General features: G+C 43.3%; 1 protein-coding gene across 4 annotated transcripts in view; it reads right to left on the bottom strand.

Moving 5' to 3' along the window:
- SETD3 (SET domain containing 3) overlaps positions 1–13,043 on the bottom strand; it is an 85,659-nt gene that overhangs the window by 61,504 nt on the left and 11,112 nt on the right. For 3 of the 4 annotated variants that reach the window (XM_025392315.1, XM_025392316.1, XM_025392318.1), the window contains exons 2-6: positions 8,394–8,504; positions 6,196–6,288; positions 3,885–4,033; positions 1,827–1,899; positions 960–1,216 (exon numbers count right to left, since the gene is read on the bottom strand). In XM_025392315.1, the coding sequence (XP_025248100.1) occupies positions 960–1,216; positions 1,827–1,899; positions 3,885–4,033; positions 6,196–6,288; positions 8,394–8,496 (675 nt within the window). In that variant the 5' untranslated portion in view covers positions 8,497–8,504. The remainder of the gene's footprint in view (positions 1–959; positions 1,217–1,826; positions 1,900–3,884; positions 4,034–6,195; positions 6,289–8,393; positions 8,505–13,043) is intronic. The other variant, XM_025392317.1, reaches the window with a different exon arrangement.

Below are 13,043 nucleotides of genomic sequence, written 5' to 3' on the forward strand. Positions count from 1 at the left end.
CGAGGCGGGGACGACGGCGGGAGCGCGGGGGTCGAAGCTTGGAGAAACCCGCCCTCGCCCCCCCACCCGGGGAAGGGAAAAAAAGCACGACCCAACAAAAAAAAAAAAAAAAAAAAAAGAAATGAAGTTACCACTTCTTGCAAATAAAATATAGCAAAGATAGATCATTTAAGGAACAAGCAAATCAAACCTAATTCAGGCTGTCACACTGCCCAAAAAGGAAAGCGAGCAAATAGTTCACTTGCCCACTTGTCATATCTCAAGAAGAGCAGCCCAGGAGCTGACTCTTCAGTGACTTAGACTGTGCGGAGTCAGGAGAAGGAGCCATGCCGCCTCTCAGTCCTGGCGGGGACTGTGGCACTGGCCCTGTTCCTTCTGACTGCTGATCAACTGCAAATGAAAGACAACAGTGGCCACACCACCAAAATACAGAAAGGTGTCATCACAGGTAATTCAAATACTTGGAGCCTTATAGAGATTTCTATCAGAAACTTTTACTGAGAACAAATTAAAATTAATACACAGTACACTTTGAAAAACGTAAATGTTATAATTTGCTAAATTACTTGTCAATATTTTATACTTATCTAGAAAAAAATTAACATTCATTTTCTTGAAAAGTTTATACACAGAGTAACTTTTTGCATCAGATATGCTTTATGGCTTTTAAAATTTCATTGTGATCTTTTGTTTACAAAAAAACTTAGTGATTTCAATAACTCAGGAACAACTGCTTGTATTAACACTGGACAGTGACGAAATCAGATATATATATGTAACCGTATTTCACTGATATTTCTGTAAAAACAGAAACAATGAAATGTATTTTATATTTTCAATTTAAAAAGCAAAATGTTTAAGTATTCTTAGTAAGACATCAAATGGAATATTTATGGACTCAAGTCCTCTTTCCTCCCCACTCTGCAAAATACATACGTAAACAGTAAACAGCTGCTCACCTGGATGACTTTATAGAAGTAGGCGTACTGCCGAGCTGTGTTTTTATACTGGCTGAAGACATCATGTATAGCTTGTGTGGACTGAAGATACCGAACTTCATCTTCTTCAAAGTAGAGAGGTGTGTCATATTCACTAGGGAGAGTCTGAATGTAGGGCTGCCAGAAGGAGTTAGGGTTGGCTCGCTCACACAGCAAATGAAAGGCCAGTGCGATGTTTCCCATGGCTTGAAGGATTCGGTCTTGAGAATATAAGGGCCCTGAATTAACCCAGAAGTTAACAGCGTAAGTTCCACAAACTTCTTAAAAACTTCATTTAAATATACATTTACAAATTACAGGAAAACTAAAAGGTCTTGTAACATTGAAAGTCAGGTACAGGATGGGCGCGGTGGCTCACACCTGTAATCCTAGCACTTTGGGAGGTCAAGGTGGGAGGGCTGCTTGAGCTCAGGAGTTTGAGACCAGCCTGGGCAATACAGCGAAACCCCGTCTCTACAAAGAAAAACAAAATACATATATATATATATATATATATATATATATAAGCCAGGTGTAGTGGCGCACACCTGTGGGAGAATCATTTGAGCCTGGGAGATCAAGGCTGTAGTGAGCTATGATGGTGCCACTGTACTCCAGCCTAGGTGACAAAGCGAGACCCTATCTCAAAAAAATATATATATAATAATAATAGTAACAATAAAGGTCATGTGCATCTTTTTTATAACATTAAATGAAAAACACTTAATGCATATTTGAGGGACTATTTCACCAGTCGAGAAAAACCAAGTATGATCCTTAGTGCCACAAAATGGAATTTTATATATTGTCATTTGTATTTTGCCTTGAACAGTCAGAAATTATTCTCACCCAACACTGAATTTTTAGCAGATTCAACAGTCATTAGTAATTTTCGTGGAACCCATAAAAACAATTCTTCTGCCTAGGGAAAAAAATAATAGGAGAATCATCAAAACATGGTACAGTCTTCAATCCAACTATACCTACGGTCAGAAATCCAATCACACATGAAGTACAACTTAAGGCTGCATATCAGCACTTCAAATAAATACTCAAATATATTTTTAAATGTAACCATTTATCTTATAGTTAAATGAGTAGAAGGATAGCTTAAAATCCTGTTTCCAATAGAAAAACTAAAAACTACATATGCTGACGAGCAAATAATCAAAGAAGGGACTTTGAACTTCAACTTGAAGCAAATACAACACTTCGAGTAGAGCACAAAGGTGTTTATTTTATTCTTTGCTGTACTTCTAAGTTCTAAAACCAGACCAAAACAAAATTTCTGCCTCCAACAAAAACCCTAATCTGTCGACGTGAATTACTACTACTACTGAGTTTTAAAGCCAGAGTAACATTCCTTCCTCTACATACTTATCTTTAAAGCACAACAGTTACTAGTGAAATCACATGCCCAGAAGACACACTGGTTTACAAATTTGTTTCCCAAAGCTTTTTCTCATTTCTTGGCAACACAGGATGCTTCCTTTTGCTGTGTCCTGTGTATCTACACTGCATAAAACGGGCACATGGTGCTCCAACATGTGAGAAGACAGCAAGCGGGCAGCTGTCTGCAAATCAAGAATGCCCTCACCTAGACAGACCATGCCAGCACCTTGAGATCTTGGACATCCAGCCTCCAAATTGTGAGAAATAAATGTCTGTTGTTTAAGACCTCCTCCCCAATCCTCGCCTCCCCACAAAAGCACATAGTGAGGAAAGTCCACAGCTCAGATCTTCTGGGCAACATCCACACAAATGCTGCCTTGAATCTGATACAAGAGAAGAACATGTGGCACCTTGCCTTCACCAATGTCAACTATTAAGTTATCTGTCTTGTCTCTTACTATACAGATTATAGGCATCATGAAGAAAGAGACTGTTTTTTTTTTGGAAGCAAGATACTACCAGTCACACAGCAGACATTTAACAGGTATCTAATATACCAGCATGTGATTTACCAATCTATCAATGAAAGGTTAACTACAACTTAGCCAAAAATGTTGCTGGAGGTTTGAGGGGGCCAAATAACACCCTTTCCTCCACCCAAGTTCTGAAGCAACTGAGAGAGAGAGAGAATACAACAGATGGTCACCCAAAATATCACCTCCTGAATCCCAGAATTAGACAGACTCCCCCACCTAGTTACAGGCAGAGCCGGATCCCCACCACCCTCCCCACGTGTGGCCTGCCCCTGCAAAGCTTCCAGGGCGGAGAGCAGAGTGGAATGAATGCATACGGGCAACCAGCTCCCATCGAGAAAAAGGCCAAGTCCAGTTCCTTCTCCTAAACAGATGAAGGAGCGCCTCCTCTTACAAGAGGCATGAGTGAGGGGTGAGGAAAGGCCAGGCATGGCCAGTGACTGCTGCTCCCTTCATGTGGAAAGAAGAACCAAGAACAAAGAGGGGAGAAAAAGCCCTTCTCTCTTAGCAGGTGGCTGTTTCTCTCTTCTCTCCCTATTGCCACTGGTGTTGCCATTTCAGTGAGCTCCTAGTACCTTCAACCTCACAGGTATCCATTCCAGACACTGGTAGGCATCCCCACACCACCAGTCCTCCACCCACTCACCTCCAGTAAGTCACAAAATAAAAAACCATGAGTCCACCTCCTTGTCTTTAGGTAAATCTCAAAATCCTGTGAGGCATGTTCTATGGCCTCCTAACAGAGGCTCAGAAATGTGAACTGACTTGTCCCAGTCACTGGTTAGCAGCTTGGCTCCCCAGAGGGATAAGGTGGGAGGAGTTGCTTAGAACATGAGCCTGAGGTCCTCCAGGCTGCCTATCTGCCCACAGGCTCAGAACTACAACTTCCCCACCACACGTCTACCTCCTCACCCTGCACCCTCTGCAGCACAACAGTTCAAACACACATAGACCCCCTCAGACCAACATTTTATAAACTCACCTTGATATCTCTTGTTGCTCTCAAACCAAAGCCCTCTTCTTTGAAGTTAACCATTTCAAAACCCTCGACAGAAGCCCCATTTTCAGAGGCCCATTTCATTAGATCAGGAAAGTAATCTTCTCTTTTTCCATCAAAAGTAACGGACAGACCTATATTAATCCACGTTTTAGAAAACAAGAGCTACTTTTAGGACACATATCATTCACACGTCTCTCAGAAAATAAAAAAAGGCCATAACTAACACTGGAAATAGTCTTAACACACCAATCGTGAAATCAAAGCTAATCACATGGTCACAGTACATACCTTAACTGATGACAGGGAAGAAGAATTAAAATCCTAAACTCCCTGTCAGTTACAGTGAAATATATACTGACACTAGGTAATATAAATATTGACTGTTAGGTACTATTAGGTAATATGATGGCAAAGGGGAGACAGCTTCTATTACCATTACTATGATTTATAGAGCAGTTTTCTCCTTAAAAGTCCAACATGCCATCTCTCATATTCACATGTGCTTTAACAAAATTTCCATTAAAACCAAAATGAGTAATTCACATTATGTGCACAAGGAGACATGGGAAAGGATGAACCCTACAGTCCTGATTCTAAGAACACAAAACTGTAGAGCTGTAAGCCAGAAGGCTGTCATTTAAATGAGCTAGAGCTATGTGTATCAATGTAAGTATAACACTAAATGTACCACGGTGGTTTTTTAAAAATCACGTAGCATGACACCATTTATGTAAATTTTTCAAACAGCAACTACAACCGTATATTTTTATGGGGTTTTTATGAAATAGAAAACATTCACAGTGAAGACGAACACCCCGCAAGCAGGGAGGGAATGGAAGGGGATGAAAAGGGGAGGCTTTGGCTGTATCTGGGATGTTTTCTTAAAAACAAATACAAAAACAAAACCAAAGGCCGAGGAAGGGAAAGGAAAGCTGACCAGAGGGTGAGAATAAAAGAAAGGACAATGTGAATACTACTTTGACACATGCTCAGCTGGGGTAGCAGATTCCCGGGCATCTGTTACATTAATTTCTGAACTTCTCAGCATGTCTGACATAGTTAAAAAGATGAAAAGACATGCATAGAAAAAACCATTCCGTTTGGACGAATAAAAGGAGAGGAAGAGGAACTTTACTATGAGGAAGCTGGGTGTGGCACATAGCTCAGGCGCCTGTGGCCATCTTACCACAGCATAATTAACAGTCAACCTGATATGTGAAGAGGGCATGCTGGATATGCAAAGATACCTGCTGAATGGTGAAAATGACCAGAATGAGGACTATTCGAAGACGGAACTTACTATTCACTCCCTGAGAACTGGCATAATGCTCTGCCCTCAGTGTCAGGTGCAGTAAACAGTATCTATGCAGAAGAGAAACTAAGGCTCTACCCACTTGGTGACAAAGGATTAGCACCGACTCCTATTTAGTGCAATAAACCCATTATGAAGGAACCTGTTTGAACACGCCCATTATGAACTCACCACTTTGGAGTTTGAGACCATCTAAGCTGAAGACTACATGTTTAGAGGTGTGTATGGAAGAGCAATGAAACCACTACTTAAGACAGCAAATAAAAAACAAACCCTCTCCCGATGCCCTTCATGACAATAAAAAAGCGAGTCTCAGAAGATGGCCCCACATTCCAATGCGTGCTCCTCAGGATGTTTTCCGCTTCTACCTCCCATGTGGTCCTGCATAATAATCTTTACTTTCTGTGCTTTACAGAACAAAAACAATAGGTATACTGAACGAGCTTTTTCAAACTCACACTTAGCCCCATGCCAGCCTGGATGAGAATCATTACAATGGCAACTGCACACGTCCTGTGAAAACACAGCTTAAGGAATATGACCACACCTCTTATTTAACTGAGATGTGTGTGAATTCATCATATACCTTGCTAACACATTAACCAATCAGCATTTATTTGTGTGTTGACCATATACACTATATGCACTGCCCTGAAACTCAAAAGGAAATAACAGTATAAAAACCAGATTTAAATACTTTAAAAAACATAAGTAAATAAATAAAATTGTGTCATTTTAGCCCCCAGATATATTTTATTTTCCTAAAGCTCAACATTCTCATCCTTTCCGAAGCAGGTAATAGCATCTCTGAAAGGGGAGAAATCTCGCTAACTGCCGTCTCTTCCGGTCTGCAAGCCCCACTATAACACCTTTCAGAATGACACCAGTGATGCTGAGACCTTCACTACTCGTCAGCCCTCTGACCTAATCAAGTTTCTACATGACATTATTGAAACACAGTTATCATTCTAGCAATTTTACCTTTCTGCTTTTTCCGTATTTTCTCAACTAGAGTCCGGATCTGCACATACTCTTCCCACTCTTTTCCTGGGCCAGGCGCAGGACTGCTGCATTCTGTAACATAAGAGGCATGGTACTGAAACACCTCCCTCTTTCAACTTAACCTACTAGTCTGCAGAAGAAAGAGGATTTGGACTTCGTTGTTGCTGTTTGGAGTTGGTTTATTTTTAAAAGACAGACATATGACAGCCACGATAATGAACGTGAGAAGTACAAGGCAGCTACACTTCTCAAAGCAGACAAATCCTGGGGAATCATAAAAACATCCCCCACTGAACATACCCAAGAGAGAGCACGGAGCGGGCACCTAGCTCACAGCCAGCTTCTTCTCAGTTAACTCTTTTTAGAATATACTTACTAACAGGAAAACCTATGATAAAAAGCTAAGCTAAAATGCAAACTATCCCCCCAAAACTCTTCTATATGGCAAAAAGAAGTTAATAGTAAAAGTCAACCTTTCTTTTTAGTTAAACCCCATAACACTGATTCCCTAAGGGAACCAGTGAAATTGGACATAAGGACAATTAGTCGACAAACATTTCACATCCATGTGTACGGCACTATATTCAGCAGTCTGGGGGAGTTGCAAAATGAGATGGCATAGTCACTGCTAAAAAAGAAGCTAAGATTCCACTGTGGGGCCAGAACCAAAAGACCAACACCCGAGACTGAGGTGTGAGTTTGGAAGGCTGCACACTGGGCACCCCGCCTATTGGCAGCTCTTTCTTTTCACACAACTGCATTGGTTCAGACAGCCCCTTCCCACACTCCTGCTTAACCTCTGGGGCCTCTTTGCTCTCTATTAAAAGAGCATATGTGGCAAATAACTAACAATAACTAGATATGCGCTGAGTCTTAACTATGAAGGGTAGCCAGTCTTACTTTATTCTCCAACAACAAGCACTGACTGAGGCCTGGAACAGGCCTCAGAGGTGAAGCAGCAGTGAGCCTATCCTCAAGCTGCCAGAGGCAGGGGAGCTCGGCGACGAATGCTAAGGACAGCCACACTCCACTGGCCCATAGGATCCAGGGGAGCACTCGGGAGGGACCTGACTCCAACTTGCCTGCGGCCTGCTTTCTGTCTCAAAGGGAAGGCTGCGTTTTTACTTGGGGTTTAGCCTGCCACATAATCTAAACATGGACAAAGGGCAATGGAGTGACCACAGCTACAGCCGAGGCACTAACTGCACCAATTCAAATTCATAATTTTAAAAAGTTACCAAATCACACTAACTTGCTAAAACAAGTACAGGCACTTAGTAGAAATTCCATTTCCTTAAGCCAAGAACTCTCAAACTATAGCATGTAAAAATCAGATACACAGCCAGGTGCAGTGGCTCACGCCTGTAATCCCGGCACTTTGGTAGGCAGAGGCGGGAGGATCTCTTGAGCTCAAGAGTTCAAGACCAGCCTGGGCAACATGGCAAAACCTCATCTCTACAAAAAAATTAGCTGGGCATGGTGACACAGGCCTGTAGGCCCAGCTACCCAGGAGAATGAAGTGGGAAAATCACTTGACCCCAGGAGGTCAAGGCTACAGTGAGCCACAATAGTGCCATGGCACTCCAGCCTGGCGAGAAAGCAAGACTTTGTCTAAAAGAGAAAAAAAATCAGAAGCACTGTTAATTGAATCACCAAAAAGGAAGGCGAGCCATTCCAGTGAGGGGCAGAGATCTGAAGGCCGGGTCTCCGAGAGGCACGCTGGACTCACCTGGGCTAACAGCCCGTGACGCACCTTCACACACCACATCTCACAAAGTCCTTGGCTCACTCCCTGAGACAGTTATTATCTATGTTTACCAAGAAGAACATTGCGTTTCAGAAGGTTCAGTAATCTGCGGAGGGGCACACTGTGCAAAAGTAGTAGAGCTGGTTCTTGCCCACGGGTCCTCAGGGAAGACCATGTTCCAGGTGACTGTGCTATTGAAGCTCACAATTATTTCACCCAAGCCTTGTTAACAGCCACACGGTTCCGACAGGTGTTTCCATCCTCACAGGTGAGGACTGCAAATCTGGGTAGCTGTGTGACTCATCCAGGCCCACAGCTCATCAGCTCGGACCTGAATACCAGCTTGTTTGATGCATGCTTCCCCATTCTGGTGACAAGAAAAAGGCACAGCCACCACATCAAGGCAGGGAGAGCCCAGAGGAGGACTTACTCTGTAGCAGTTCACTGGTCAGGTTCAAGATTTCCTTTGGTGACACAGTTGCTGTAGCACCAGTGCCGGATTTCTGAGTTTTTACTCGACTCTTCTTACCCATTTTTCTGACTACAGAGAAGAGAAAGAAAAGAGAAAAAATTACATTACCAAAGAACAAAATAAAGTAATAAAACATGTTCAACACACAGCAGTGTCTTAGTCTTCAGAGGCTGATTTTACCTTACATATGCCATATCCTGAAGTTTTCTACCATAAAAAGAAATGTGTAGTATTAGTATTTAGAGGTTCTCAAACGGGGGGAAAAAATCTGCTTTGTAGTCTCTGGAAGAAAAGTTCATTCTTTATCAACTACAAAAACTATAGTAGAGCAAATTTTACTCTAAATTTTTTTTAAATTACATAGATTTCATTGTGCATACTAATATACTCCAGTATACTAGAGAGATAAAAACCATGCATACATCATACACATATGGGCATAAAGACCTATATATTCTCTCCCCACTTTGCCTTAAAATAATCATTTCCCATTAACCATAACTGTATCATAAGCAACTGATTACACTCTCTGGACAAATGCTGAAGACATTTTAGAGCTGGAAGAAACTCTGGCAAGCTTGGGATTTCCCATGGCACAAAATGTAGGAGTTAGACTAGCTCGCCAGAGTTTCTTTTTCCCCGTTTGAGAACCTCTAAATACTAATACTATACATTTCTTTTTCTGGTGTCCTGGGTAAAGACCCTACGAGATAACGCTTGCTTGCAAGTGTTTTTAACAACAGGTCTCAAAGTAAGGAAGGGACGTGGATGTGTGAAGAGCAGATGGGGCAATTCAAAGACAGGGACAGGACAAGAAGCGTGAGGGAAGCACAGTGAAGAAGGGAACCCAGCTGGAGAGGGGGTCTCTAGGGAAGCCTAGCGAGGCAGCCACTCAAGAGAGGATGAGAGTCACTGCCAGAGGTGTCTGGCTTTGATTCTCTAGAGACAAGAGGCTAAGATGATGACCCAGGAAGATGGAGAAAGTGTCCAGCCAAGAAGCTGGCAGGGTGATTCATAAGCTAATGAATAACAAACCACCACGAGGATGGCCTCCAGGAACCCCAGTCAGTTACACTTCATCTCAAGTGAGAATCAAAAAGCAGACTTTGGTCCATTTGTTTTTTACAAAAAGAACTAACTATCACCATGTGAAGAACTATGCTAGGACAAAGGTTTAAAACATATTCTCCCACTATACAGGTGATCACTGATTCTGTTGTAACTGAATCCATGCAAATATGGTCATGTGCTAAAATAGTAGGAAATCACATTATTTAACAGGCTAACATGCCTATCTTCTCTTATGTATCTAACGTATAAAGAATAATGTGTAACACATTAATCTAATAAGTCTTCTAAAAATTAGTATAAAATAGTGTCAGCCGGGCGCGGGGGCTCAAGCCTGTAATCCCAGCACTTTGGGAGGCCAAGACGGGCGGATCACGAGGTCAGGAGATCGAGACCATCCTGGCTAACACGGTGAAACCCCATCTCTACTAAAAAATACAAAACACTAGCCAGGCGAGGTGGCAGGCGCCTGTAGTTCCAGCTACTCGGGAGGCTGAGGCAGGAGAATGGCGTAAACCCGGGAGGCGGAGCTTGCAGTGAGCTGAGATCCGGCCACTGCACTCCAGCCCAGGCGACAGAGCAAGACTCCGTCTCAAAAAAAAAAAAAAAAAAAAAATAGACAGTGTCAGTCATCATGGAATAAAAGGAAACTGGTAAAAATACGTAAAACTTTTGCAGCAATAAAAGGAATTCTTTTTCTGTGATCAAAAGCAGAAAATTTAAGTGAGGGGAGGGCAGGATGACAGACAGCTTAAGTACCTTTTCCTATGCTTAAGAACTACCTTCTTAGAAGAGAAAAAAGCTCCCCATGGTTCTGGCTCACAGCCAAGAGCAAGGGCACAGCCTGGACAGAGCACCTCCACCCTTCTGGGCATTTCAGGCCTCCCACATCTGCGGAGGGCATCTCTGGAGGACCTTCGAACTTAACCTGAAAATCACTAAAACCACCAAGGAGTCTGGTAATAAGGACGTTAATCACATTTTCAAATATAGCGGGTCTGCTGGCTTGGCAGGAGGAGATGCAGAAGCATGCTGTCAGCAATGGCTTAGCTGGCCTCTCCCTTCAGCCTTGCCTGCAAGACCTTCTGCTGTGGAAGCCTGTAAATGAGGCAAGAACGTCACTCTGATGAGGAGTTCCAAGACCCTTTCCCTTCTCTTAACAGTAAGTGAGCCTGGGATGGCGGGGCTGCTCTGCACAGGCTCTCTCAGGGGTGCCCACCAACAGCTACAAAACAGGCTCTGTTCGCTCTGCCTGCAGCCCCTCACCTCCCCCAATGTCTTCCCTCAGCGATCCACCCAACTCCAGTTGCTCATTGATGTAGCAGCAGCTGTTCCCTGGAGCTCAGTATTCACCCTCTGCCAGGTGCTGAGCTAAGACACAGCTCTTCACTTGATCTTCCTCGACATTTTAAGCCGTAGATACCATCCTCATCTTTCAGATGACATTCTCAGAAAGGTTAAGTCCCTTCTCTTTGTCCAAGGTCATGCATCAAGTAAGAAGCAGAGCTAGAATCTGAACCCAGAACCACTACCACACTGCCTCTGTTTAAATACAGATTAAAAAAAAAAAAACTACATGGCAGCGGGGAGTCTTCCAGGTCAAACACCATGGGATATGGAGCACACCCCCAACACTCCTGCCAGCAGCCGCTCGGCCCACACCTGGGCAGCTCCAGCCACTTCCTCCTGCACCTCCTGAACGCGTCCTCATAGTTAAACCCTAACACTAGTCTCGTACATCTCCCTGCCCAAGCCTGTCCCTGCTGCTTAAATCTACCCTCACACTGCCACCACCCTAAATAGTAGGAAATCACATTATTTTAATAGGCTAACAAGCTTATCTTCTCTATGTATCTAATGTATAAAGAATAATGTGTAACATATTAATCTAATAAGTCTTCTAAAAATCAGTGTAAAACATACAGTGTCAGTCATCCTGGAATAAAAGGAAACTGGTAAAAATATGTAAAACACCCTCCCAGCAACACCAAGGGCTCCCAGTCCCTCTACAGCGGTCATCACGTGCCTATCTCTGCCTCCCCGTTCACCCTTTGACTGTAAAATTTTAGTCACTTATTCACAAACTCTTAGTTTTCTCTAAAACCGCTGTCCAGGAATCCCCTTAAAGTCTACCTGGTCCCCCTAGTCACAATCTTCTCTTCTCTGCACCTCTGCAAGTCCTGGTATGTTCTCCCATTATTGCTGGGCCCCACTGTACTAAAAGACTTGCTCACATACCAGCTTCCCTTCAGATAACAGGCTCCTTGAAGACATCCTGTCTTGTTTCTATTTGTAACCCCAACATACAGTCCAGGCCTCAACACAGGGCAGGTGCTACACAGAGGATGCCACCCTGAGCTCCCAGGGAAAAGCATCGGCACAGGTCTTAGGTTAGGTTACAATCTCCATTTCTGAAGCTTCTACCCAGGTTTCCATTCCCTTGGAACAGACAGGAAATGTCTAATTCCTGCTCCACATGGCAGACCATTAAAAATATGGCTACAATCGTTTGAAAACAAAATACATTCCACTGACAGTAATTCTACAGTCAAGTACTTATAACTCCAATTGTTCTCAAGATTTCTTTTTTAAGCCAGAAAACTGCTGGCTCTTAGAAATGAGTAATAGGTGTATAAATACAGCAGAGGTGTAATTTCAAAACACACCATAGCCCCTGGGAAGGCAGATATGCTAGAATGCAATCTTCGAAAGTCCTGCAGAGTGATGTTTATGCAGTCATTGAAGCCACTCCTAGCTAAGATCCTCATCTCCAGCTCTTTCAATCCCTTTGGGATTCATTTCCCTGCCTACAAGTCCTCCCCCACCACAATGTCAACAGTTAGCCTTAATAAATTGAGGTATAAAATACAAACTGCATAGGATGAGCATAGTGGCTCACGCCTATAATCCCAGCACTTTGGGAGGCCAAGGCAGGTAGATTGCTTGAGCTCAGGAGTTCGAGACCAGCCTGGACAACATGGCGAAACCTTGTCTCTACAAAAAAATACAAAAATTAGCTGGGCATGGTGGTGCAACCCTGTAGTCCCCAGATACTCAGGAGGCTCAGGTGGGAGGATCCCTTGAGGCTGCAATGAGCTGTGATGGCGTCACTGCACTCCAGCCTGGGCGACAAAGGGAGACCCTGACTCAAAGAATAAAAAAAAAATAGAAACCTACAAACCGCATAGTGCACGAATTCATGGACTCATCCCCATACGTGCAAGGCCCCACCCTTGCAGAAGGTAGCAAACACACCAGTCCTTGCCAGCAGTCCTGATGAACCCTTTCGCAACCAGTCCTTCCCCCAGCAGCCCACATGCCAACTTCTATTACCATCAATTAGTTCTGCCTATTCTTAAACTTCATATAAGTGGAATTCTACACTGTGTAGGTTTCTTTCACTCACGTCTTTCCATAGCTCACAGGATAATGTATAACCTCCCTAGCAAGGTCTTCGAGGACTGAACTGCCTCACCCCATTTTATGTGTCCAGCTTCATCCTACCTTTACACAACACAGCTCCAGGGGACTGCTCATGTT

The sequence above is a fragment of the Theropithecus gelada genome, chromosome 7b, assembly GCF_003255815.1.
Source record: "Theropithecus gelada isolate Dixy chromosome 7b, Tgel_1.0, whole genome shotgun sequence".
NCBI classification, from domain to species: domain Eukaryota; kingdom Metazoa; phylum Chordata; class Mammalia; order Primates; family Cercopithecidae; genus Theropithecus; species Theropithecus gelada.